At 36.4% G+C, this 26,527-nt stretch overlaps 1 protein-coding gene across 21 annotated transcripts in view; it reads right to left on the reverse strand.

Annotated features, from left to right (window-relative positions):
* Positions 1 to 6,879: 6,879 nt before the first annotated feature.
* The window catches only part of LOC144366055 (heat shock factor protein 2-like), an 85,152-nt gene continuing 65,504 nt past the window's right edge, over positions 6,880 to 26,527 (reverse strand). For 13 of the 21 annotated variants that reach the window (XR_013424907.1, XR_013424906.1, XM_078019288.1 and 10 more), the window contains 2 exons: positions 20,231 to 20,296; positions 6,880 to 8,517 (listed from right to left, as the gene is read on the reverse strand). Coding sequence is in view for 1 of the 21 variants with exons in the window: in XM_078019301.1 (XP_077875427.1) it covers positions 17,977 to 17,996; positions 20,231 to 20,296 (86 nt within the window). In the remaining 20 variants the exon portion in view is untranslated. Of the gene's footprint in view, positions 8,518 to 17,902; positions 17,997 to 20,230; positions 20,297 to 26,527 lie in introns of all 21 variants that reach the window. The other 8 variants (XM_078019301.1, XM_078019290.1, XM_078019291.1 and 5 more) reach the window with 2 other exon arrangements.

The following is a 26,527-nucleotide window of genomic DNA, read 5'->3' on the forward strand; positions in this document are numbered from 1 at the left end:
CATAATGTGCTACCTCACCCCAGGCCCCAAAACAAAGGCCAACTAAGTATGAACTGAAAACTCCAAAACCGTGAACCAAAATAAACCTTTCCTCCTTTTTAGTTCGTTATCTTAGGTATTTTGTTATGGTAACAGAAAGCTGACTAATTTAAACAATGAACTTGAAAGACTGCAATATCTCCTAGAAGGAATTCATTTTGGCATTATCTCATGATCAGATTTAGGGATCCAGGTCCTTTGTACATTTTTCCAAGCTCAGAAATTATAATGGTGGTAACTTTGGTCCATGGGGTCTCATTTGACGTCCTTTATTTTCCTTTTGCATATTTAAACCTTTTAAATTTCTGTTTTCCCCTTTGAGTCTTGTACGTCCAGCATCCTAGACCTTAGTGAGGATGACTGTACCTACAGATACAGAGTTCCAATATCTTGTGAACAGGCATGTTCTCATTTTGTATCTTTTCATTTCTATGTGATATAAATTGCATGAGTCTGGAAACCTGCTGAGAGGGAAGTTTTCCACTGGTACCTATTTAAGAATTACTCTTAATAGATTTCAAAACTGAAATTACTTTTGATTATTCTGAAAGCTCTGCCCCTTAGGGGCCTGCACATTGAAACGTTATACTTTTTTCAAAATTATTTCTTATGCTCAGTTTTCAAATGTTCCAGGTCTTGAGTAACAATATTTTCTTCTACATCTTGTTCTGCACCTGTAGGGTATTTGTCTCTAATTTTATTTCCCTTTCTTGTATTCCACCTTCAGAGAGGCCCTGTTGAATTTTAAACTCCATCATAAAATTGTTTCCTTTCATTCTCTGACACATTCATGTAATTGCATTTTCCCTCAAGATTATTTTGTTGAATAATCCAGATTTTTCCTCCAGATTTTTGTAGATGCTGATAGTGATATCATCTAGACTTATCAAAACAGCTACTTCTTATATAAATATTGTTCAAGTTAAACTCTTTGATAATCCCACCCAGGAGATATTCTCCCATCAGACCAACATCTAACACAGATTTGTGCTTTTTCCTGGCTCTGTTTTCATATGCCCCACCTTTGGTGTGTGCTTCCAGGGCACTCTGAAACTCACCTAATAATTCTTGGAATTATTCCTTGTGATGATGCACACTATGTGCCCTCCAAGGTATGCAGATTTTTATTTTCTTTACCAACTTAATGTATCTATCATAACCCTAAGGAGTTGTTCTCCAATTACTTTTGCAATAAGTTCTATATTTGCAAAAACTCTTCATTAAGAAGCCACCTCTTTCCCCCCCGCATCCTGGGCAACATTTATTGTTGCTTGTATTCTTGATAATTGCTATTCTGACTGGAGTGAGATGAAATCTTAGTGTAGTTTTAATTTGCATTTTTCTTATTACTAGAGATGTTGAACATTTTTTCATATATTTGTTGACCAATCATATTTCTTCTTCTATGAAGTATCTTAGCCCATTTATTGATTTTTTTTTTGGTGTGAAGTTTTTGTGAGTTCTTAATATTGAAGCTGTATCTGAGGTGCAGGTGACAAAGATTTTCTCCCAATTCTGTAGGCTCTCTTCACGTTCTTGCTTGTTTCTTTTGCTGTGAAGAAGCTTTTTAGTTTGATTCCATCCCATTTATTGATTCCTTTTTTTAAAAGTTTTTTTTTTGTAGTTGTAGATGGACAGAATGACTTTATTTTGTTTATTTTATAGGGTGCTAAGGATTGAACTCAGGGCCTCACAAATGATAGGCAAGCCCCCTGCCACTCTACTACCTTGCTACATCCTCATCCCTTTTTAAAGTTTTTGTTTTGATAGAGGGTGTTACTAAGTTATCAGGCTGTTCTTGAAATTGTGATCCTCTTGGAGCAGTTTTCTGAGGAGCTGGGATTATAGGCACTTTACTGATTGACAGGTGATTACATTTTTGGCTGTTTACTGATTTTCTCTATGCTCATTCTATCAAGACAGATTTCAAGGCTGAAATCTCTAAACATAATTATGAATTTTTCTATTTCTTTTATAGTTCTTTCAGTTTTTGCTCATGTAATTGCATATACTCATGGATGAGATACATAAAAAACTTACAATTATCATCTTATCTTAATGAATTTTTCCCTTTATCATTGTGAAATGAATCTTTGAATTGTTGGTAATATTCTTTGCTTAGCAATCTACTGTGTTATTTAGTGTTTTATCACTATAATGAAATGCCAGAAGCTGCTAATTTATAAAGAGAAAAAGGTTATCTTAGAATTTTAGATGTTTAGAATCCAAGATTTCCTAGACTCCATTGGTTTGTCCTCTAGTGAAGGCAGTGGATGGTGCTGCATTCTGGCTCATTGCTGACAGGTCCTAATTGAAACTGGTTTTTCAGAATTTATGGTCAGTGATCTCCAGTCTTAATCATCATGCTTTCTTAGGCCAGCCAGCTCAACACGCTCTAGAAAAATGGAGATAGTTGATTCTCACTTGCAGTTCAATGCAGTAGGTTTACATGCTAATTGAAAGGATCTAGACATTGATTGCACTTGGTCAGCAGCTAAAATGGCCATATGAAAATTGATTATACTTAATGTTATATAATAACTCATTAACTGACTGGCTACATAACTTTTTGTGAGTTTGTGTATTGATATGACCCTCAATACATCTCTTGCATTACTAACTCCATCTTGGAATCTGCTCCTCAAAGAATGTGAACTGACAAACTTCTGAAATGCTCTCCTCTTTGAACTCTTGCTCCCTTCCAAATTTCCTGATGTAGGCAGCATGGTTTTATATCTCCTTATGATTCTATAGTCAAAATCTTTCATTGGCTTCCATTGTTTGAGACAGTGATCAAAAATCACTCTCATTGTATAAGTAGTTGACTATTGCTTGGCCTCTCACTCTATGTCATCTTGTTCCAAGATTTCCTTTAGTTTCTTGAATGTTCTCTCCTTTTGCCATATAGTTTTACCTATCTCACTATCTTTTCCTCTACAGCTTTCAACTAATCATTTAGAATGCAGCTTAAACATTTCTTTCTCAGAGAAGTTTGATCTGATATCATGAAATTCATCATGTCCTCCTGTTATAATGATCTGTATCTTTATTTCATAAAGCCTATCATTGCTATGACTCATATTTATTCTTGATGCTTTTATTAAAAGGCAACTCCCCCAAGAGACTGAGAGCTCCTGACTCAGCATCTACTGTTTTGCTTACTGATATCTGTACACCTAAAACAACAGCTAACACAGAGTAGTTACTAACTACTTTTATTAAGACAAATGAATGAAAATATTGAGAGGGTTATCCTTCATTCAAACCCATTTATTATAAAATTTTATTTCATAATAATTTTAAAACTTCTAATTTCTCCCAGTAAATTAGAGGTGTTTTTCAACCTTCCCCTCAGGAAGGAGCTTGATTAACATGAAACTTGAGAACATCTCCATTTCAAATAGCCTTTCCCTTTTCATGTCAATGGGCTGTTTGGAAGGATAGTACTAGCCTAATAGCAATTCAGGCTTTGTGTACCTTGTAAAAGACAAGCAGACATAGAAAACAAAAGAGAAGTAACTATGCAACAGCACTTTGGAATTCAAGTTAGTTCCATAGGTTTGGATTTCAGGGTGACCATTCATACATAAGGTTTTGACTGACTTAGGAATGTGATGGGTAAGGTAGATTTATTTTGAAAACACTCTTTGGTAATTTTTCTTCTAGATTCTTTAGAGAGTCCAGCTCAGGCTGGAGAGGGTCCAATATGTCCTAGAGATTAAGAGCATGGACTCTGGACTCATCATGACTGGACTTGAATTTTGATTTCATCACATTCTGGTTGTTGTAACCAGGGGAAACTATTAGCTTGTATAAGAACAGGCTCATCATATGTAACAAATGAATAAGAACTCCCATTTCACCTAATTTTATGAAGATTAATGAAGAACTTTATATCAAGTTCTTAACATAATAAATGTATAGTAAGTGTTAAAAATCCTCAGCTATTATCAGTATTGGTCTGTTTTCTTGTGTTATTTTTTTGCATTTGAAGTTCCTGAATTAAAAACATGTCATTCCCAAATGCTTTCTCTGATATGTGGATATTGATCCATAATGGGGGAAGAATGGAGAAACTTTGGATTGGGCAGAGGGGAGTGAGGGGAGGGGAGGGAATGAAGGAAGGGGAGGGGTACAGGGCTGCGAAGGGTGGAATGAGATGGACATTATTACCCTATGTACATGTATGATTGCCTGAATAGTGTGGCTCCATTGTGTACAACCAGAGAAATGAAAAGCTGTGTTTCATTTGTATACAATGAAACAAAATGCATTCTGCTGTCATGTATAACTAATTAGAACAAATTTTTAAAAATGACTTTCTTGGGTAGAAATATTTTTCCATTCTGTTTGTTGATTTTCTACAATCATTTCCTATGAATGCATCAGGAGGCCTTGTATGTATTATGGTGCACACTGTGGAGGCGGTGTAATGTCTTCCATAGTCAGACTTCCACTACCTACAAGCCACCATGCAATCCCTTAGTTTCTGGTGACTCAGTATCTTCCTATATGAAATGGTGATAATAGAAGTTTCTATTTCATAGGTTTTGTGAGCAATAAGTTAATGAATATACAGGCCATTGCAAAACGCCAGGCATATGATGTTTGACATTAGTGAGCCTTGACTTATCAGTAATTTTAAAGTTCTTTGAAGGCAAGGACTGTGACAATGAATTCTTTATTCTTTTTCACAAAGTACTTGCCTTTGTTCTGAGCATGTAGCAAATGTTCAATATATAAATGCTTGATAACTGATTAGCTATTTAGTATGCACAAGAAGGCCTTAATTATAAGTCTGCATTTATCTATATTTGAATACTTTTTTCTCTGAGCCTAGGTTTGAGTCCTATTTAATACTTGGCACCAGATTTTCATCTCATTTGGAATGTGTTACATGGTTTCGATGATACAGTTTTAATGAAAGAATTTTTATATTCCTAAGCAGTAGCCCAAATTTCAATAGCATATTCATAATCAGGTTTTGTTGTCCTTTCCTGAACTGACTGCTGGTCTAGAAATCTGATCGCAAATTAGTGGTTATTTGCTCATGCCAAACTGTATATATTACACTCAAAGGAAATAATAAACTTCGGAAAAAGGACTGAAATTTCTGGGTAATCTTTTAACAAAACTGCAATCTATGTTTTTGGGAAGTCTCATTCAAAGATCAAAAAACATGTAATTAGGAGATAGGCTTCAATTTCCAGAAATAATCTTTAGTGACTGTTTGATTGAAGAATGTCTATCTGAGGGATACATAATAATTTAAAATTGTAATTTGCTTAATATTGGCTCCTTTGAACAAGCAGTGATTACCAGCTTAGGTCTAAATCCCACACAGCTGTTCCCTCACATTTTGTTTATGATTCAGGCCACTTGACCCTACTGTTAACTTCTTGAAAATTTTCATGTATTTATGTAAGTGTGTGCACATAAGTAATGCATCTCAAATTTATAATTCCAATATTAAAAATGGGCCAACACCCATAAAGTTTAGGCAAAAAAAAGTCATTATGCAAATTATGTTTCCAAGTTAAAATTTAAAAAAAAAATTATGATTTCTTGGGTATAATTTAAAAAACTATGTGATGGAGAATCTTACTTCCCTAGAAAAAGGATTGCTAAATTGCAGTTTTTACTATTCCTCAATGGAAAGCAGCATATATAGTGGTTAAGACTTGTGGTTGTAGAGTTAGGTAATTCTGGGTTAAAAGTCCCAACTTTGTCACTTTCTACTTGTGTAGAAATATAATTAATATCATCCAGTCTCAGTATTGATACCTGAAAATAAAGATACTTTGGATCCTTTCTTATGGAAATATAGTAGAGCTTGTATGAGACAATCCATTCAAAAAAATTAGCCTAGGGCTTTGAAAATAATATGCTCACAAATAACGTTATTATTAATATTTTTTATACTTCAGTAAAAAATTCTATATTTTCTTAGGTTAACAATCAAGTTTATCCATGTGAGTCTGCAGAGTTTCCCTATTTTTTGATACTTCATTTTCCTTTTTCGTTTTGTTAAATTTCTTATAAGAACAGTATACAGAGAGAAGATAGATTAAGTGGTTGAGACAAAAAAAATGCTGATTGCCTCTCGTATAATCATCCTGAGATAGGTAAATAATTCCAGGCAGGAGCTAGGTTTGTTCAGTCAGGTTATGAGGAGTGGCTTCCTTTCATATCTTTTTTTGCCCATGATCTCCTAGGATGATATCTTTTCTCTTATGTGGCTGGAACTTGTTCCCCCAAACCTTGCCTATACTAACCTTTAAGAAGGAGAAAGTAGAGACCCAACAGCTTTCTTTCTGAGAGTTGGCCCCCAAGTGGCATATTCCAATTTCATTCACATCTCATTGATCACAATGTAGACACATGGGAAAGTCTACCAGTAAGGAGGATGTGAAAGGGAGTGTCTCAGTGGCTCTTTGCCAAGAAAAAATGCAAGGTTTCTATGACTAAAGTGAAGGAGACAGTTTGCAGTCTCTAGCACAAATAATGGTATGCATTATGAAAACATTTTTAGACCAGGGGCCAAGATAACTGAGATTATGTCTTAGATCATGTCAAAGTAGACATGTGACCTTGAAACCATTGTACTTCGGTGGTCTCAGCTTTCTATAGTTCTCATTGTCCTATCTCCTCACTGTGTAGGGCACTCTGTTGTCACATACATAACAATAATTAACAGATTGGGCCCTTGCTATGTGGGTGAAACTTATCTTATTTTACATGAATTATCTCATTAAATACTCTCAACTCCTCTGTGGGGTAGACACTATTATTTGATTTTTTTTTTTTTTAAGGAAAAGACTCTATTTTTTATTGGCTTCATTTTAAATTTTAAAATCAGGTAACACTTTATTCCATAAAACAGAATCAGTTTTCCTATGAGCCAAGCAGTCATCAAAAATAATTTGATGAGTTCACATCAGAGTATTTATTTTGCTTACACAAAATAAGGATAAGGAATCTTCACTATTTCGCCAGTTGAGAATGGCTGTTCTCCCTCCAATCCAGATTTCTCTTGGAGGACCAGATGTGTCAGCTTGGTTTGATTGACTTCATGTTGATTCCCCCTCTACACCCCGGGAATATTGTCTCTGTTGAAAAACTGGCTTCACAAAGAAGATGGCAGCAGGAAAACTTCAGAATCTAAAGCTTAAAAATAAGTCTTGGGCAATGTGAGGTTATTTTCTGTCTCTGGGAAAGATCTGGTATCTGAGGCCTGGGAACAGAGGCAAAGTCCCCAGCTGCTCATCCAGGAGATGTCACTCTCAGTAGCTTCTGGTGTCCTGACCTGTGCTCACCCAGGATGATGGTGGGTAAGGAGCAGCAGGTCAGGGTCCCCTTGACCCTCTGGGAGACAGTGCTCTCCCTGGGCAGACCCTGGGGCTGAGAGTCAGTGGCCAGGGGAGAATCATGTCAACGACTATCTCTGCTTGTGGTCCCTGAAGTCGTGGGGCAGGGATGCAGGAGGCAGCTAGTGTCACAAGACGTCCCTGTCCCCAGCCAGGCCGGGTACCTGGCTAAATGAGGAGAAAGGTGCCTCCTCAGAGACTGGCCTCCGCGGCTGGTCTCACTTCCTCCCCGGCACCTCCTGGAAAAAGAGGAACTGACACCCAGGGGAAGGCCAGGAAGTGAGGCCACTGTCACATTCAAATTCAGGGTGCAACAGCTCAGTCTGCCCCCCAACAGGCCCCATACTCAGCTCCTCTTCATGTGCCATGTCCCTTCTGAGAGTCACACCCTGCCCTTTATAGGCACAAGGACCCAGAAGTTCCAGGGATACATCCATGTTTAGGCCCTCAGATCAGGAAGTTCCTCTGTGTCCATGTTTAGGCCCCCAGATCCGGAAGTTCCAAAGGTGCACATCCTGTTGAGACTCTAGAATTGGGAAGTTCCTTAGTTTAGGCCCCCGGATCAGGAAGTTCCTTAGTTGCACATCCATGTTGAGTCTCTAGGATTGGGAAGTTCCTCAGGCGTTCATGTTTAGGGCCCTGGATCAGGAAGTTCCTCAGGTGCACGACCATCTTTGGGCCCTCAGATCCGGAAGTGCCTCTGGCGTCCATGTTTAGGCTGCAGCATCCAGAAGTTCCTCAGGCGCATGTCCATGTTTAAACCCCTGGATCCAGAAGTGCTTCATGCATCCATGTTTAGGCCCCCAGATCTGGAAGTGCCTCAGGCATCCATGATTAGGCTCTAGGATCTGGAAGTTCCTCAGGCACACGCCCATGTTTAAGCCCCAGGATCTGGAAGTTCTCAGTCCTCCATGTTTAGACTGTAGCATCCAGAAGTTCCTCAGGTTCACATGCATATTTAGGCCCCTGGATCCAGAAGTTCCTTTGGTGCACGTCCATGTTGAGCTCTAGGATCTGGAAGTTCCTCAGGCGTCCATGTTTAGGCCCCCGGGTCTGGAAGTTCCTCAGGTACACATCCATGTTTAGGCTCAAGGATTACTAACTTTGATTTCTAGAGAAGGAAATTGAAACATGAATAGTTAAGTAACTTGTGCAGTTGAAATTCAACCTCAGAGTTCTTAACTCCACAACTCTTCAAGTATTCACGTGAAGAGTAAGAACTTATTTTACTCCTTAACTGAAATGTTATGTCAGTTTCTTATGTCTAGTGTATCAAATTACCACAGATTAGCAGTTGAAAAGCCGATTATTTATTTAAGATAATAAATATCTTACAGTCCTGCAGGTCATAGGTCTGAAATGGGTCATGTGGGGCTAAAATCAAGATTTGGCAGCACTGGTTCCTTTTGGAGGTTCCAAGCATGAGACTATTTCCTTGCCTTACCAGCTTTTAGAGATGAGCTGCATACCTTGGCTGATGACCTGCCAGTAATCACAACACTCCAAACTTTGTTTACATCATCGAATCTCCTCTCATTTCTGCCTTCCTCTTTCACTTGTGAGGACACTGTGATTATACTAAGGATAATTCAAGGTCATTTGTGAATGTTGAAATTCATTAAATCACATCTGTAAAGTTGCTTTGTCATATGAGGTAACATTCACAAGTTCCAAGGATGTAGATAAGCACATCTTGTTCTGCTTACCACAAACATTTCCTTAAGTATGTCAATAACTATTAATTAGCTAATTCTAGGGACTTCCTCAGGCATCCCTACCTTTGACCTACATGTAAATGTTGATATGGTCCATTACATTCTCTTTCTAAACTCTCCTCACTTGCAATTTCATAATTGCAATTTGTCGGAGTTTCCTTTGTCTTTGATGACTAATTTTATCTTTTTAATTTCTTCTCTTTGTCCTACTCCCTCTCACTGTTGATGTTTTCCAGGGACTTTTAGAATTCATTATTCTTCTCACTCTACGTTACGTGTGCTGATGTGTGTTGATATACTTGTACCTGATCTTTTAACAGAATCTGTAATCACCATGTAGACAGCACCAGCATTTGTGACTTTAAAGCTGGCTTTGCTCTCAAATTTCAATGCAACATTTTAAAGATGTCTCTTTCCATGATTATTCTGATGTCTAATTTCAAGATGAAATTATGGTCTACTTTCCATATCTGGGTTTAATATTTTTGTGGATGTCCTTATTTTTGTCTTCTCAGTCATCTTGATACAAGGACTCAGTGTACCTGAAACACTTATATCTCATTTCTTCCTCAAATTGTCCTTTCTATTTGCATAACATGCTGTTAATTTCTTCAATTTGCTCAATTTCCACTTTCATTTTTTCCAGTTCTTATTAACACAACAAACTAGTTTGTACAATGCTGTCTTATCACTCTCCTCCAGCTCAAGTACCTATTTATAGAATCACGTAGTTTTTCAGAAACTCCTTCATCTATTTTCAACAATATTTCTTCTGATGTACATTTATGTATTTTTTGCCTCTGGCAACTGGGACTCCTCTCCTTTCTGGCTTATCAAGCACCTACTTATCTCTGTCCTTGCTCTCATAATTCTCTTAAACCTGGCACCTCTTTTTCATTAATTATATGTTTATCTAAATTCAATTCATTCTTTAGAATTCCATTTAGTGCTCTGCATCTACTGGGAAGCCTTCAGGTAGTCTCTCCCTTTTGAATTGCCAGATATTTTCCCATCTTTTATCAAATTTAATATATTTTATTCAATTTCATAGTTATTTTTGAAAATGTCACTAAAGAAAAAAATTGTATTTGGTTCATCACTCAACATATTCTTAAAAGTGTGAATAGAAATATTCTTAAAAGTGTGAATCTCTAAAATGGGAAAGTTCAACAAAAGTCATGGTTTTCAGTTTGGAAAATGAGAAAAAGTATCAAAACCCTGGGTTTGGGTAATTGTTTAAAAAATACTATAAAGGACTTAAAGAAATTAAAACCTATTTTTAAAAAGTAAATATTGAAAAAGGGCATATCTTTGGTTATGTTTGCTGTACATTTTAGTGAATGCCAGTGTGGGTTTGAGGCCAGCTGCTTGGGTTTGAATCTGGCCAGGGTGGGCAATAAGTTATTTAACCTCTTTGTTCTTCGTGTCTCTCCTCTCAAAAGCTGAGAAATAGCACTAGCTACTTCAGAAGGAAGCTCAGAATACATAGAAGAGTTAGCACATGATAAATTTCCAGTACATTTAGTCAATTATCAGCCAATCATTATTTCTCAAAAAGCAAATTTAACTTTAAAATATTGAGATACTTGGGGCAGATAATTTTTAGCATTTCATATCCCTAAATCTCTATTATTTTAACACCAGTATAATTCTATCTAATCTAATCCATCATATGGATTTACATACAGAGATAGTTAATTGGTAACTATTTCATTTTTATTATGGTTTTATTAGTCATTTAGCGCTTTTAAGACTTACTCATTTTGAGTAAGTACTTAATGATTTTATCTTTTTTATTTTGTGGCAATAAGCTTATAAAGAATAGAGAGAGGTCTTTAAAATTATTATTCGGGGAAAATTTCTATCCTTTAGTTTATATTATAACCTTATAATAGTTTATAATATAGTCTTGATCTCTAGTACTGACAAATTATAGTACTTATAACTCTTGCTTGTATGTGTGACTAAATGTACGTTTAGTACATTAAATTCACATAAAATTGGGTTAAGTAATTACAATAAAATGCATTGTTTTATAGTTTGCTTATATTTAAAAAGCCTATTCTTCCTCCCCTCTTTGTATGCTTTTACTTTGAGTGAAACAGTTTCATTGTTATAATTTCTTGTTTGAATCATATGTCAACCAGAGTACAAAGACCATATTAAGTTAGATACTATGGAAACGAACAGAAAATTATTTGTTTAGACTTTAAAAATCTGCCAATATATTTTAGCTGAGCAAAGCTCTATAAGTAGAAAACCATTTGCTAAAAATTTCCATTTTAAAATTAAGGTTGCTATAGAAAGATATTAACTTGCCACTGTTTGCATATTCGTACTGTTAATTGAGAGCATTTGTTTAACCATGCTAAAATTGTTAGAACTAACTCAGATTGCAGTTAGAATGCATAATAAAACTTTTACATTCTGAGTAATTGTTGTGGTGTGAGGCAATTAATAGAGACTTGTCTATATATCTAAGTAAATTTTTAAAATTAATAAACATTTGTATTGACTCTTTACCACTTCATCAAGATAAGACACAATCTCTGTAAACATTACCTAGTTATTTAAAAATTCAAAATATACTTACATAAATGTAAAATTCTGATGACTTTGAGTATAATAACTTTTTTCTTTATACTTTTCTTATCTGGCATATTATCAGATTACAAATATACAAGTTTGCTTTAGTTCATATTCCTATTTCAAACAAAATTTGGCCAGAGTAACTTTCTGGAAAATGAGGTTCAAAAATTCCTAGGTTTTCAACTCATAAACTAACAAGGGAAATGTTCATTTGTACTTCAATTACAGAATCTATACTAGTGTTGCTAGTAAGTATAAATATGTTTTTTTTTTTTTTAAAAAAAATTCATTGGTAAAGTCTGCTGAAAACTAAAGACATGGTCCATTTTATGAATGTTTTAACAGAGATGTATTTGGAAGGGAATCTGAAGGCATGATAAAAGTCCTATACTTGATGAATATCATAATAAATTTCAAACTCTTGCCTATAGTTGAAATAATTTATGCATATATTAGTTTTATTATATAATTAATATACAACTAAATACATAACATTGGTTTCAGCTTTGGTCACACATTTGACTCATTTAGGGTGTGAAAAAAATAGTCATTAACATCACAATCTCTGGGAGTAAAGTTGTAGTATCTATGATTTTTAAGAATTCCTAAAGTGATTCCAATGCTCAATCAGGTTTGTGCATCATTGGGATAAGTACTTTCTTTTTTTTTTCTACAAGATTGACATATGTGAATATACAATACCTGAGTATATGTATACATATACACACGTACATAATTATATGCATATATCTACATGAAAATTTACATACACAGGTATAATAAGATGTTATTCTTTAATTTGGCATGTTTGAATTTTACAATGATGACATTTATTATTATAAGGCTAACTCAATGAGCTAAGTTATTAGCTCCCTGATGTATTCTTACTTAAGCCTCACAATACTCTTTTGCAATGTGTATTCTCTCCATTCTATTGATGAAAAAACCGAGGCATCTTGATGTCAAGTTACTTGTTCAATGTCATACCACCAGCGTGTGGTGTGGCCAGAATTTGAAAACGATTCCTCTGAAATCAGATTCTGGGTTGCTAATCATTTTGCTACACTGTAATTAATAGTAAATTATAGTTTATCAATTACATGGTTATATCTTTAAAATTAGATAATATTTAAGACTGCTGTGGAAACATAGATAAGGTCATCAAGAGATATTTTTTACTATATAGGTATTACTTGATATAAAAAGCTAATTTACTGAAATCTATGTTTCAATATACTCTTTAAAAAGTTAAGTGTATCCTACTTTAAAATATAATCTCTGACTGATGTGCAGAAACCTGATATTATTTGTAAGATTATAAGAAACCAGGAATTCTCTCTTTTAGGGAATGTAGACTGATACATTAAATCTGTTTACTCTGGGAGTTCTTTGTTCTTTGATTTCAGAAAGATGTTTCAATATTTAGGCTAAACTACCCTGACACCGGTAGATGGCAGCAACTTTCTGTTATTGAGCACTTTGCTCTTACTGTACCCTCGCCTGGAGAACAGACTGAAATAAGATGTAAGACCACAATCTGTGGTGGTGGTACTCAAATGGAGGTGTATTTTCTATTGGCTTTCCAAAAGCAATTTTCTATTATTGGTTTTGAAAACCTATTCCATGCCTTTTATTTGAATAGGGATTGAATTGTATTTGCCTGGATCTGAACTAAACTCAGGACATTCTCAACAAAAGTCATATTCCAGAGCATTCTGTTATTCTTTGACATTTCTTTCATACAGGCAGTTACATACTTTTTCCTAAATACAGTGACCTGTGTGGTATAAGTAGAATTCCAAAAGCAATGATCCAGCAAATTTACTAACAGTTCCAGTAAATTTGCTTCATGGATCTCGAATCCAATGATTGCCTTCTGCTTCTGGCATTTTCTGCCTAATATACCATGTAATACGGTTCGAATCAAAAGTTTTATTTTGTCAAATCATTCACCAGAGAGACCAGGGAAGCCCTTTGCTGTGTTTTAGACAAATTGAAGCCACTGATGGCACGGGTTGCCTTGCTCCTGAAGGCTTTATTAGAGTTGTTAAGGAAAAAAGTCATACATACAACTATTGTCCTTTGAGTAAGTTTACTTAAATATCTTGGCTGCTTCATATTTTTATGTTAAATACGTAGAGATATTCAGATGGCTATTATTAAGATAACTTCTTGTTTTGAATACCATTCTTTGAATTGAATAATTGGTATTGATGAAAAAGGATGTTTCAATTAATACATTTTAAAAGAATTAGAACATTAGCTCTCCAGGCCAAAAACACTGGGAAATTTCCCAGCATTGTTTTACTTTAAAGAAACAGAGAGAAACTTTTTATGGATCTGATCCTCCAGGGGTTGTCCTAGGAATACTATTCAGATAAGTTTTGGCATTGCTATACCATTCAGGTTTCTGATGTCTGTTTTTATTTTATTTTTAAAAAATTTTCAGAGGACCAGAATCCAATAAATAAATATATATATATTTTTGAAAACAGGACACAGTATTCAAAATTGGCACATTCAAGTAAATATGTATGTTTACTGAGGCCAAATTAGAGATGAAATGAATCGAAAGCACTTATTTGTGGAAACTCATTTCTTTACATAATTGTTCCTAACAGGAAGATGAAAGATAATGAGCTCCAGGGATTTACCCTACAATTAACATTATACTGTCATGGACACAATGACCATGAAGTGAACACAATTGATATTGTTGGATGCTTTTACAATTCTGACATATAAGGACAAAAGAAACGGCTGCTTTCTGTTGACTTAGTGGAGTAGTGTCTTTATAAAACATCTCTAGGGATATGATTAACACTGAAAAACCATCTTATACTAGCATCGTAAATGGAATAATTTTGTTTTATAGAACTTCCATTTAACCATTTTTAATTGATTTAAATAAAAGAGACTATTAGGATAGTCAGTTTCTATTTTATAAAAGTGTTAATGAACCAGAGAAAGATACCTTTACTTTATTTCTACCAGCATCATGCTAAATAACACAGCTGTAAATAATGAGTATCCATGATTCAAAAAAATTGGGTTTAGTAACAACAATCAAAGGAAAAGGGAGAGAGAAGGGAAAGGGAGAGAGAAGGAAAATTGCACGGAAATGGAAGGAGACCCTCATTGTGACACAAAATTAAATATAAGAGGATGTAAGGGAAAAAGGGGAAAAAAACAAGAAAGAAAATTGAATTACAGCAGATGGGGTAGAAAGAGAAGATGAAAGGGGAGGGAGAAAAGATAGTAGGCAATAGGAAAGGTAGCAGAATACAAAAGTCATTAATATGGCATTATGAAAAAACGTGGATGTGTAACCGATGTGATTCTGCAATCTGTATTTCGGGTAAAAATGGGAGTTTATACCCCACTTGAATCAAATGTATGAAAGATGATATGTCAAGACCTTTGTAATGTTTTGAATAACCAATAAAAAAACATTTTCCCATGTAAAAAAATGACATTGGTGATTTACTGTGATCATTTTCTACACAGCAGAACTACATTTAATTCTTTGTCCTACTTAGAAAAGTCACTAGATGCGAAACCATCTACTTTCAAAGTTTGTATATAACATTATGGACTATTTTACATTCTATTTTAAAAATATTGATTATTTAGCCTTTAGTGGACACAACATCTTTATTTTATTTATTTTTTTAGGTAGTGCTGAGGATCAAACCCCATGCCTCACGCATGCTAGGTGAAGGAGCTACTACTTGAGCCACATCCCCAACACTCTCTTAAATTCTTATTTTCACCTTGCTTCTTTATGATAATGAGAATTCAAATTTATGGGTAATATATCATTCACTGAACAACTTGTCAGTCCAAATCAATCCTTCTACTACTGTATTGTCACTGGAGTGTTATGTTAATCTTCCTACAAACGTGTGCGGAACATTTCATTGATTATGCCAATTCTTAAAAATACAAATGTGCCGAGCCCTAATATCCAGAGTATACAAACAACTCAAAAATTAAACATTAAGAAAGCAAACAACCCAATCAACAAATGGGCCAAGGACCTGAACAGACACTTCTCAGAGAAGGATATACAGTTAATCAAAAAATACACGGAAAAAATGCTCACCATCTCTAGCAATCAGAGAAATGCAAATTAAAACCACTCTAAGACACCAAATCAGTCCAGTAAGAATGGCAGCCATTAGGAAGTCAAACAACAACAAGTGCTGGCAAGGATGTGGGGGAAAAGGTACACTTGTACATTGCTGGTGCGACTGCAAATTGGTGCAGCCAATTTGGAAAGCATTATGGAGATTCCTGGGAAAGCTGGGAATGGAACCACCATTCGACCCAGCTATTCCCCTTCTCGGACTATTCCCAAAGACCTAAAAAGAGCATACTATAGGGATACAGCTACATCAAGGCTCATAGCAGCACAATTCACAATAGCTAGAATGTGGAACCAACCTAGATGCCAGTCAACAGATGAATGGATGAAAAAAATGTGGCATTTGTACACAGTGGAATATTACTCAGCACTAAAAAATAACAAAACCACGGCATTTGCAGGGAAATGGATGGCATTAGAGGAGATTATGCTAAGTGAAGTTAGCCAATCCCTAGAAAAGAAATGCTGAATGTCTTCTTTCATATAAGGAGGGGGACTCAAAACAGAGCAGGCTGGAAGAGCATGAAAAGAAGATTACCAATTACAAGGGACAAGAGGTGGGAGGGAATGGGAGAGAGAAGGGGAAATTTCATGGAAATGGAAGGATACCCTCATTGTTATACAAAATTACATATAAGAGGATGTGAGGGGAAAGGGGAAAAAAGGAGAGAAATGAATTACAGTAGCTGGGGTAGAGAGAGATTATGGGAGGGGAGGGGACAGAAGGGGGGATAGGGAGGGAATAGAAAAGGCAGCAGAATATAACAGACACTAGTGTGGCAGTATGTATCAACTTGGACGTATAACCAATGTGATCCTGCAAACTGTACACGTGGTAAAAGTAAGAATTCATACCCCACTTGAATCAAATGTATGAAATATGATATGTCAAGATCGTTGTAATGTTTTGAGCAACCAATAAACATTTAAAAAAAGAAACAAGAAGAGACGAGGCCCATATTGAAGAGATTTAAAAATTCTACTGAAATCTATAAGAAAATGTTTGAATGAATTATGAGGTATTAAAAGAAGTACCAACTTAATGTCTTGCATAGAATTTATCACCCTATGTTTATAGACTCAAAAAGCTTTCATTACTTTAACCTTCAACTGTGTTTTAACAAAGCCACATTATTCAGGGCTCTCTACTTCTGGCTTATTCTTTCTTACTCAGTCTTTTGCCCCATATGAGATCCTCACCACCACAGTCGTCAATGGCTGGCCTTGCATTATAATTCAAGGATCACTCTATGGAACATCTTCTCCACTGATTGACTGTATTCAATTGCACTTCACAGCAGGAAATGTATATAACACAGCTTTATGTTGTTCACAATATCTATCACAATACCTTGTGCTTTTGGGGCACTGAATATATGTATAAGGATACCCTTATGATTATTGGATGCTTTCTGTCACATGTGCTCGCGAATGAGCCGGGGTTTTCCCTCCATATCCCCCATAGCTTCCAGGAACATTCCAAACATATTTGGAAGAAGAGAAATGCTTTCATTTGGATGGTCAGTTTCGAATACAGTAGGTAGGTTTCTCTCTCAGATAGAAATATAAAATGACAAACAGCTGTGGTCAGAGCGAACCATGCCAGAAGACTGAATCTGAGTGATCAGAAATGCCTTTCAGCAGGAGGAGCAACCACCACTGGAACCACATTCAAGCCAAATGTGATAGGTCTTACACTGAAAAAGGATCATTATTTGTGATTGAAAACAATAAACAAACACAGAACACCTAAAGAGAAGGAGGCACCCTGCTATAATTTGGATCTGGAATGTTGCCCAAAGGTCATGTGTTGAAAGCTTGGACCCCAATCTACCAGCATTCAGAACGGACTCTACAGAAAGGTGAATTGAATCCTGAGCTCTAACCTCATCTGTGGATCAATCCACTGATGGGTTCATGATTGGACAGGACTATTGGGAGTTGGTCAAAACTGTGGGGGCGGTAGGGCCTAGTTGGAGGGTAGGCCATTCGAGTTGATTCCCTGGACGGGTACATCATATTCCTCAGTCCTCTCTTCCCCTCACCATTTCCCTGATCTCCATGAGTTGAGAAGCTCTGTTTTGAAGCCAGGCTCTCTGCCATGGTAATCTGCCTCACTTCAGGCCACAGCAATGGAGCCTGAAATTGAACCAAAATAAATATTTACTCATTTAATTTTCTCAGGTATGTTGTCAAAGTGATGAAAAAGTCTTCTCACACACACACACACACACACACACACACACACACACACACACACTCAAACACACACACACACACACACACAGGAGGAATGGTCTAAAGGGAGAAAAGGACACTTGGTATTGTTGACGCCTTCTTCAACAGTAGACACAGCTGGGGTACAGCGTGGATTCTCACTTCAGCAGATGCTAAAAGGGGCTTAAATTTTTATATTAGTCTTTTATGAGGAGAGACTGACTAACACAGGCCTGACTTCTCTCTCAGATTTGGAGATGAATAAGAAGGACCAAGAAGATTTCCTTTTCTAGCCCAGGACACAAATGCAGTCACTAGTTTCTGATAGCAATCGGAGTAATTATGTCTACTTGCTCTATCTTGAAGGCAAGAGACATTATGAGGTGATTCATATAATCCTTAGGATCTACTTAACCATTAATTTTCCAAAAATTCTTCCTTTTTTAAAATTTTATTTCTGCCACCTTGAGGTTTTGTTTCCTGAACAGACATAGAGAAAGAACAGCTCAAGGAAAAGAGTCTCCTGAAAATGGGCTCTGGGAAGAGAGTAATGGGAGCAAACCCAAACCCCTTCTAAAGGGTAATAAGGAAAATGATCCTAAACAAAACAAAAAGCAAATATGAACAAAGTGGCAGCAGGCTCTGTTTGTTGGCCACTTTCTCTGCACCAGCCATCAGGTGAGAACTACACACTATGTTGTCATTTACTGTTCAACTCATGCTTGTGAGAGAGGTCTTATAAATGCGCTCTGTCAGTTTAGCTCCAAAATTGCTCTGGTCCCAATGGGTATGTCTGTTACAGCCCACGTGCTTCATCTCTTTGCTTTGTCCCCAACTCTACAAAACTGCCTCCTCATTAACTTGTTGGAATTTAAACACCTTGGAAAGCAGGGCCTTATCTTAACTCCTTCTGATCCTCAGAGGTATGGGAATTACATTTAGGATTGTTACTCCATAGTAGAAAATTTCTCAACTTTTTATTTCACTCTGGACTCTTGAAACCTGGATTATATTTGGCACTGATAAACAACAATAGGTTAAGTGGACATCAACCCATTGGCTCTAAAACAAATTTTCTTAAGTGAAATTTAAGCGGAATTTTTGAGCACTTAAATAAACTTCAATCAGAATTAACAAGGACCAAATAATGTTCAACTGAACTCGAAAATGTATAGATTAACAGCAAAAATTTACTTTTGGAAAGGGTAAAGATGGTTCTTTAGTGAAATCTAATCCATATTATAATTTGAATTCTGAGACTGATTAAGACTTTGTGATGGTTAATTGTATATGTTAACTCGCCTGGGCTACGATGCCCAGATGCTTGGCCAACTTTTATTCTGGGTGTGTCTGTGCTGGTGTTATGGGGTGACATTTACTTTTGAATCGGGGACTTTTAGTTAAATAGATTCCATTCTCTAATGTGGAGCGAGACCTCACCTCGTCAACTGAATGCAACTGAATGGGACAAAAAGCCCACCTCTCCCAGACAAGAGGGAACTGTCCAGTGAACTACCTTTGGATTTCATCTACAACATTGATTCTTCCTGGCTCCACAGCACACTGCCTTGGGACTCAAACTAGGACACTTTCCTGGATCTCTAGCTCCTCCCAGCCACCCCTGCCCAATCCCGTGAGCCAATAGCTGACAGGCAAGTGCAGGGAAGAAGCAGAGGCCCTGCAGGGGGGTGAGTGTGCTACTGGCTGCAGGTCCCTGGTCAAAGCGCAGGACAGGCTTCTGAGTTTACAGGCAGGGAGGGATGATTGGTGGTTGGTGGAGCCCCAGGAACCCCGCGCTCTGAGGAATTCTGAGCGCTTGGGTCATAATTGACCCCGGCAACGGCGGAGGACGTTCGGGGCAGAGAAGTGGATGGTGATGGACGCGCTTCTCAGAGCTGGTCCGATGGCTCGCTGAAGTGGCCACGATGTCGGCCTGGTTTGGAGGCCTGGGCTCAGGCTTGGGCCACTTCTTGGCTCAGGTGGGGAGCAGCTTGGCTTTCCTCACCGGCCATAGCTCCACCCTCACCAGGGACATGCTTCTGGATGACTTAGGAGGCCCAGAAGCAGCTTTACATCATTGTCGGAGAAAGGAAATGGAAACTACTGATTCCACACTAAGATGTGAGAATGAAAGACCGAAAAAGTATTGTACTGACCTGGAAGAAAAGCATGAAGCGCCAGAGCTACACAGAAACCATCAGTCTGTAAGTTGCCAAGATCAACTGCAACAGAAAGAGGTAGAGATCAGCCATCTTAAAGCAGGACAGACTGTACTGCAAGATCAAATGTTCCAACTACGGGCAGCTGCTCAATCAGTACGCTCGGGAGCTTGTGGTGTGCCAACAACAACCGCACCGGCTCCGTTCAGTTCCCTGATCGGTAGTCATTCTTCAGCCTTTCGTGATGATGACACGGACTTTAGTGACATAATTGTATCACAACAAGAAACAAACAGATTATCAACTGAAGTTGCAAAACATGAATCTGAAGTTGGCCACTCGAGGCAGATTGCTGAGGCTCAGGGAACACACCATTCTGACTCGAGTGAAATCTGCAAAGTACTAAATACTATCAAGACTCTTCAACCAAACCACAGTCCAGACATAGATGATCATCAGCATGAAATTTCAGTTTGGGAGCAGAGTTCTACTGTGGCAGAAAAGGGAAGAACCCTTCCTCAGCATTCAGCAGTGGAAGAAGTGTTCAGGCTTCAACGAGCCCTGGCTGATGCGGAGAAGGAAATCGTGAGACTAAATGGTTTAAACCAGGATAACCGCCTTGCTGAAGACAATCTGAAACTTAAAATGCATGTTGAAGCTTTAGAAAAAGAGAAGTCATCATTGAGTCAAGAAAAAGAGGAACTTCAGATGTCACTGTCAAAATTGAGCTGTGACTATCAAGTCATGAAAAGCAGAGCTTCAACAGACGTGAATTTGAATGTACAATTACTAGACTTAAAACTTCACTTGAAGGCAAAGGAGGAAGAACTGAATCAGACTATCCAGGAGAAGAAAATGCTGATAGCTGAGTTAGAAGAACTGGATCATCAGAATCAGGAAGCTACAAAGCACATGATTTTGATACAAGATGAGCTATCCAAACAACAAAATGAAGGAGACCTTGTCATCAAGAAGTTGGAACAAGATCTAGATGACGAAAAAAAGAGAGTTCGTCAACTTGAGGATGAGCAAATGAACATATCCCAAGAGTTGCATGTGCAGAAGGAGAAGTTAACTGAGAATGCGCAGAGCCTCAGTGATTTGCATTTAACTAAGCAGAAGCTTGAAGGTAAAGTAGAAGATTTAGTAGATCAGCTAAATCAGTCACAAAAAAATAGTTTAAACCTCCAGCAGGAAAACCTGGGGCTTAAGGATCACATTAGACAACTTGAAGAGGAGCTGTCTGGATTTAAGAGTAAGTATCCAACTTCTCTGAACGAAGACTCGAACAGTCACTGGAAGGATGACATGCTTAAAGAACGAGAAGCTGAAGTGAGCAACCTAAGGCAAAATCTTTCTCAAGAGGAACAGCTCAATGAAAACTTAAGGAAAGTTGCTGTTGAACTCAAGACGGAAAATGAAATGTTGATTTTAGCACGTGACGATGTAAGGCGTAAGTTGGAAGAATCTATTGCTGCTTACAATCAAATCTCTCAAGAAAGAGACACTATCACGGAGACTCTCCAAAGAGACAAAGAAGAGACTGAAGCCAAACTGCACCAGGCAGAAAAAAGACTGTTGGAAGAAGCAAATAATCACAGGCAGACTATTGAGGAACTCTCCAATGCACACAATTTGAAGACCTCTTACTTAAAGCTGAAACACGAATGTGCACTTCAACTCAATCAAGAGAAGGACTTTGAAATAGCAGGACTCAAAAAGAATATTGAGCAAATGACTGCTGATGAAAAAGAAACTGAGGAAATTTTGGCATCTTACATAGAAGAAGAGGAGCGATTGACACAAGTCATAAATGAGAAAGAAGTTTTTATTGAAAAACTCGAAGAAAAAAGTTCACAACTACAAAAGGATTTAGATAAGTGTTCTCAGGCCTTAAGAGAAAATGAAACTTTAAGGCAATCCGTTGAAAGAAAGGACAGAAGTCTTACCTTCGTGAAAGCAGAAAACAACTATCTGCGAGTAGAACTGGAAATACTTAGGGAACAGCACAATCAAGCTGTACCAGTGGCTGAGCCTGAAGCTCTTGATGCTATCACAGAACTAGAATTGGAGGTATCTCAACTGAATATAGTCAAAAATCATCTGGAAGATGAAATTCAAGACCATCTGAACATAATTGAAAATCAAAACCAGCGTAAAATGCAACTACTTCAGTCTTTACGGGAGCAGGAGGAGGAAATGGATGAATTTAAGTACCAATATGAGCAGATGAATGCTGCGCATAGCCAGTTAATTTTAGAAAGAGAGGAGGAAATTAAGAACTTGCAGAAAACTATTGAAGAACTAAAAGCCCAGTTGCCTGGAGAGAGGGGAGATGCTCAAACATTGAATTCTGATATTTTTCAAGAGACCAAAGTAAAAATCCTAAGAGAAAACGAGGTTCAACACTTACGGGACCATGTGTTTGTAGACAAAAAGAGAAAGCAAAACAGCTGGTATATGTAAGTGGATAGCTACTGGGTATTTTATTTTATTTCTTTAGTTGTTGTTGTTGTTGTGATTTTTTGCTATAGTACTTTTAAAAAAATTTGTTTTGTTTTTTGTAGCACTTTTTGTTTATAGAATTTTGTTCCAATGTAGCAGATAATCATCACCAGTTATCAATTCTGATGTACTTTAGCGAGCAACTGTACAGAGCAGCCTTCTTGAACCACTAGTTCCAACCTCACTTAATGGCATTAAGATAAAAACGATACATGTAATTACAGGAAACAAGAAAAACCCAACCCATAAGAAGGATGTCTCCGATTTAGAGTACATGAAAACCAAATATAGTGTTGCAAAACGTTGAGAATATTTAGTTTATCCAAGATAACATTGTACAACTACCAAGAGAAAATTCCAATGGGGAGGACCTAAACAGGAAGCTTAGTGGATAAATTCTAAGATGCCTTGAATCCAAATTCTATGACCCCTATCCATTTTGCCGATTTCCATTTCTCTACGAAAGTCACTTCACATTAATTCAGTTTTCCAGATGATAAATATGTCCAGAAGGAAGAGTATTTCTATGAGTCAACCCCAAAGTGGGATCACGTGATCCATTGCCAATGGAAAAGTTAGTTAGTAGGAATGTATCATTAAATATCTGGACTGCTTATCTACATACTATTGGGGGCTCTACAATAATTCTTATAAACACATTTTATAAAACATTGGATCAAAACAAGTTGGGGAGAGAAATAAGCTAACAACAGTTTTTGAAAGATGAAAAGCTTTAAAATAGGAGTAGTTACAACCTTTTGATAAATTAAGGTAAAAGATGAATCAAAAGTTTCTAGCTTAAGTAGGTGAAATCAGAGAAGAGAAAAAGCAGATTGCATAGCACATACTTCTCCGACACCTGTAGTTTCTAAAACCATTCAGAACCTTTTTATTAAAATTAATTTAAACAAAATTTAATATATTTTAAAATATAAATTATACTATCATTTAATATAAATTAATCTAATTTAAATTAATCTTAGTAGTATTATTTAAATTTCTTAATACTATGGTTTGATCTAAATTTATTTTATTAATTGATATTGTTTATATTAAATTCTAAATATTAAATTTATTTATAATTTAATATAAATTCCATTTATATTAAATTATAGTATGATTTATATTTAAAAATTCATTAAATTTTATTTAAATTAATACAATTTAACAAAGTAAATTTAACATAATATAGATTGAATTATTTAATATTGACTATATAACTTAATATAAATGTCAATAAAGTTAATTTTAATAAAAATGCTCTTAGTTGTTTTGGAAATTACAGGTGGCAGTGAAGTATTAGCAATATTATCTTCTTTTTTCTCCTCTTTGATTTTACCTAACTTAAGCTAGAACCTTTTGGTTTATCTTTTGTTTTACTTTACAAAAATTAAAAAAAAAAAAAAAAAAAAAAAAAGGAAGAAAAACACCTAGTAGCTACACACATATCAGCTTTTCCTTTCTTATTTCTAAATTTCACCTTAACATTTACATTATTTTACCAAAATCAAGATGCCACCAGTTGTTAGGCATGAACAAAATCACTGAAACAACAACTGGAGGACGCATCCCAAAGTCACATTGGCTAAGTATTCAAAACATATAAATGTCTGAGAACTGATGAGCTCTGATAGTAAAGTTTCCAACCTATGAAAAGTTTCCAAATGCTATGGAAAATGATGACATTTCTCTTTTTGTGTTTTTAAGCTGAGAACCTAAGGTATGTTATCAGAAATTGTATGGAACTCAAGTCTTTAAATTTCTTATTTTTCCTGTACTGTAGACAAAGAGACTCACAATTCCTTGAGCTCTACTAGCATTTTAGTGACAGGAAAAAATTCAATGATGCATAGTTCTTTATCTGCATTCAATGTCTATCAATCTTACATACTTTGGGAAGGGTCACAAGCCACAGCCCTTATGCCTTCTGCTCTATTTCAAAGCTTCCAGCGTCAGTTGCAACGATTCTAGGAAACACTGGGAATACTCTATGGTACAAAATGCACAATTACTTTTATTTGAAAGCATCTCTAAGACATGAGTCATTAGGTGACTTTCTTGTTCTAAGTAAATTTACTGAATTATTATTAAGTGATAACATAGTAAGCCAAAATGAAAAATGAAAGCATATGCTTCAAATCAGAGCAAGGAAGAAATAAGAAGGTATGATGTGTGGTAAAAATACACGAACATGCAAATATTATCCAGCCTTCTTACGTCAAATTTCCTCTTTTTGATTTATTCATTTTTTGGAGGTTACACTCTTGCATGATATGCATGGAACAACTTTTGGGGGGATACAATCAGAAATGCAGCACTAAAATCTGCCTTCCTGTAACATCACACGGCTTACTCCTGAGAAGAATATCAAACTATATATTTGGTTTCGACTTGCCAAATTACTTGGAATCTTATTCCAGTAGACTTCACATGGTTGGGAAAAGCAGAGTTCAGATTTGTCATGAGAGATTTTTATATATTCTGCTCACTCCATCGTGTCTAGGTGAGCCTTTGGGTTTCAATGCCTGAAAACACACTTCTTATATTTCAGAATTAAAGAGCTCTTGGAAACGGCGACCTCACTGCATTCTTGAGAAAAATATGTTATACAGGTACTCAGAAAAATCACAAAGATTAATATAGATTCAAGATTTTTTTTTTTTTTTAAGACAAGGGGTTTAATGGAGAAAACAGCAAGATAGCCTTAGAAATTTCATACTCCCTGCATTCTTAGGAAAAGCTTCTATATTGTAAAGAATAACACCAAACAGGAAAGTTCCTAAGAAAATATTGTGCTTTCAGTTTCCTTGTCTCATAAATTTTATTAAAGTTTCATTAAAGACCCTGTATTTGCTAGCCTTTTTATTAAATACTTTTTTGAGATATTCTATTAATGTCTATGACTGGATTTTATTTGGTCTCACATTAATGTCGCTCCCTGTGACAAAGGGTACATGGGAGGCAGGCAGGATCAGCCTGTCCTCTCCGAGGCACCAGCTGTCCGAACCAGGCTCTGACAGAGGTAGTGAAGGGCACTAGCGTCTCCTGGACTGAGCGAGAGGGTAAGTATCTGAGTAATATTAATTGTGTATAAATGCCACATTTTTTATGCATTCATCTACTAAGTTGTTTCCACAATTTAGCTAATGTGAATTTTGCTGCTATAAACATTGATGTGGCTGTGTCCCTGTAGTTTGCAGTTTTTAAGTCCTTTGGGTATAGACCAAAAAGAGGGATAGCTAGGTCAAATGGTGGTTCTACTCCCAAATTTCCAGGGAATCTCCAAACTGCTTTCCATATTGGCTGCACCAATCTACAGTCCCACCGACAGTGTAGGGGTGTACATGTTTCCTGAAATCCTCACCAACACTTATTGTTGTTGTCTTCATAATAGTTGCCATTTTCAAAAATCGCTGACATTCTAACTGGAGGGAGGTGCAATTAAATCCCTATCTCTCACCATGCACAAAACTCCACTCAAATGAATCAAGGACCTAGGAATAAAACCAGAGACCTTGCATGTAACAGAAGAAAAAGTAGGCCCTAATTCCAATCATATGGGATTAGTCCCAAAATTCCTTAATCAGACTCCTATAGCACAAGAATTAAAATCCAGTATCAATAAATGAGATAGATGCAAACTAAAAAAGTTTCTTCTCCACAAAACAAACAATCTGGGAGGTGAATAGAGATCCTACATCTTGGGAGAAAAGTTTTGCCCCATCACACATCAGATAGAGCACTAATCTCTAGGGTATAGAAAGAACTCACAAATCTAAATAGACACAC

Source organism: Ictidomys tridecemlineatus, chromosome 8 (assembly GCF_052094955.1).
Source record: "Ictidomys tridecemlineatus isolate mIctTri1 chromosome 8, mIctTri1.hap1, whole genome shotgun sequence".
In the NCBI taxonomy this organism is placed as follows: domain Eukaryota; kingdom Metazoa; phylum Chordata; class Mammalia; order Rodentia; family Sciuridae; genus Ictidomys; species Ictidomys tridecemlineatus.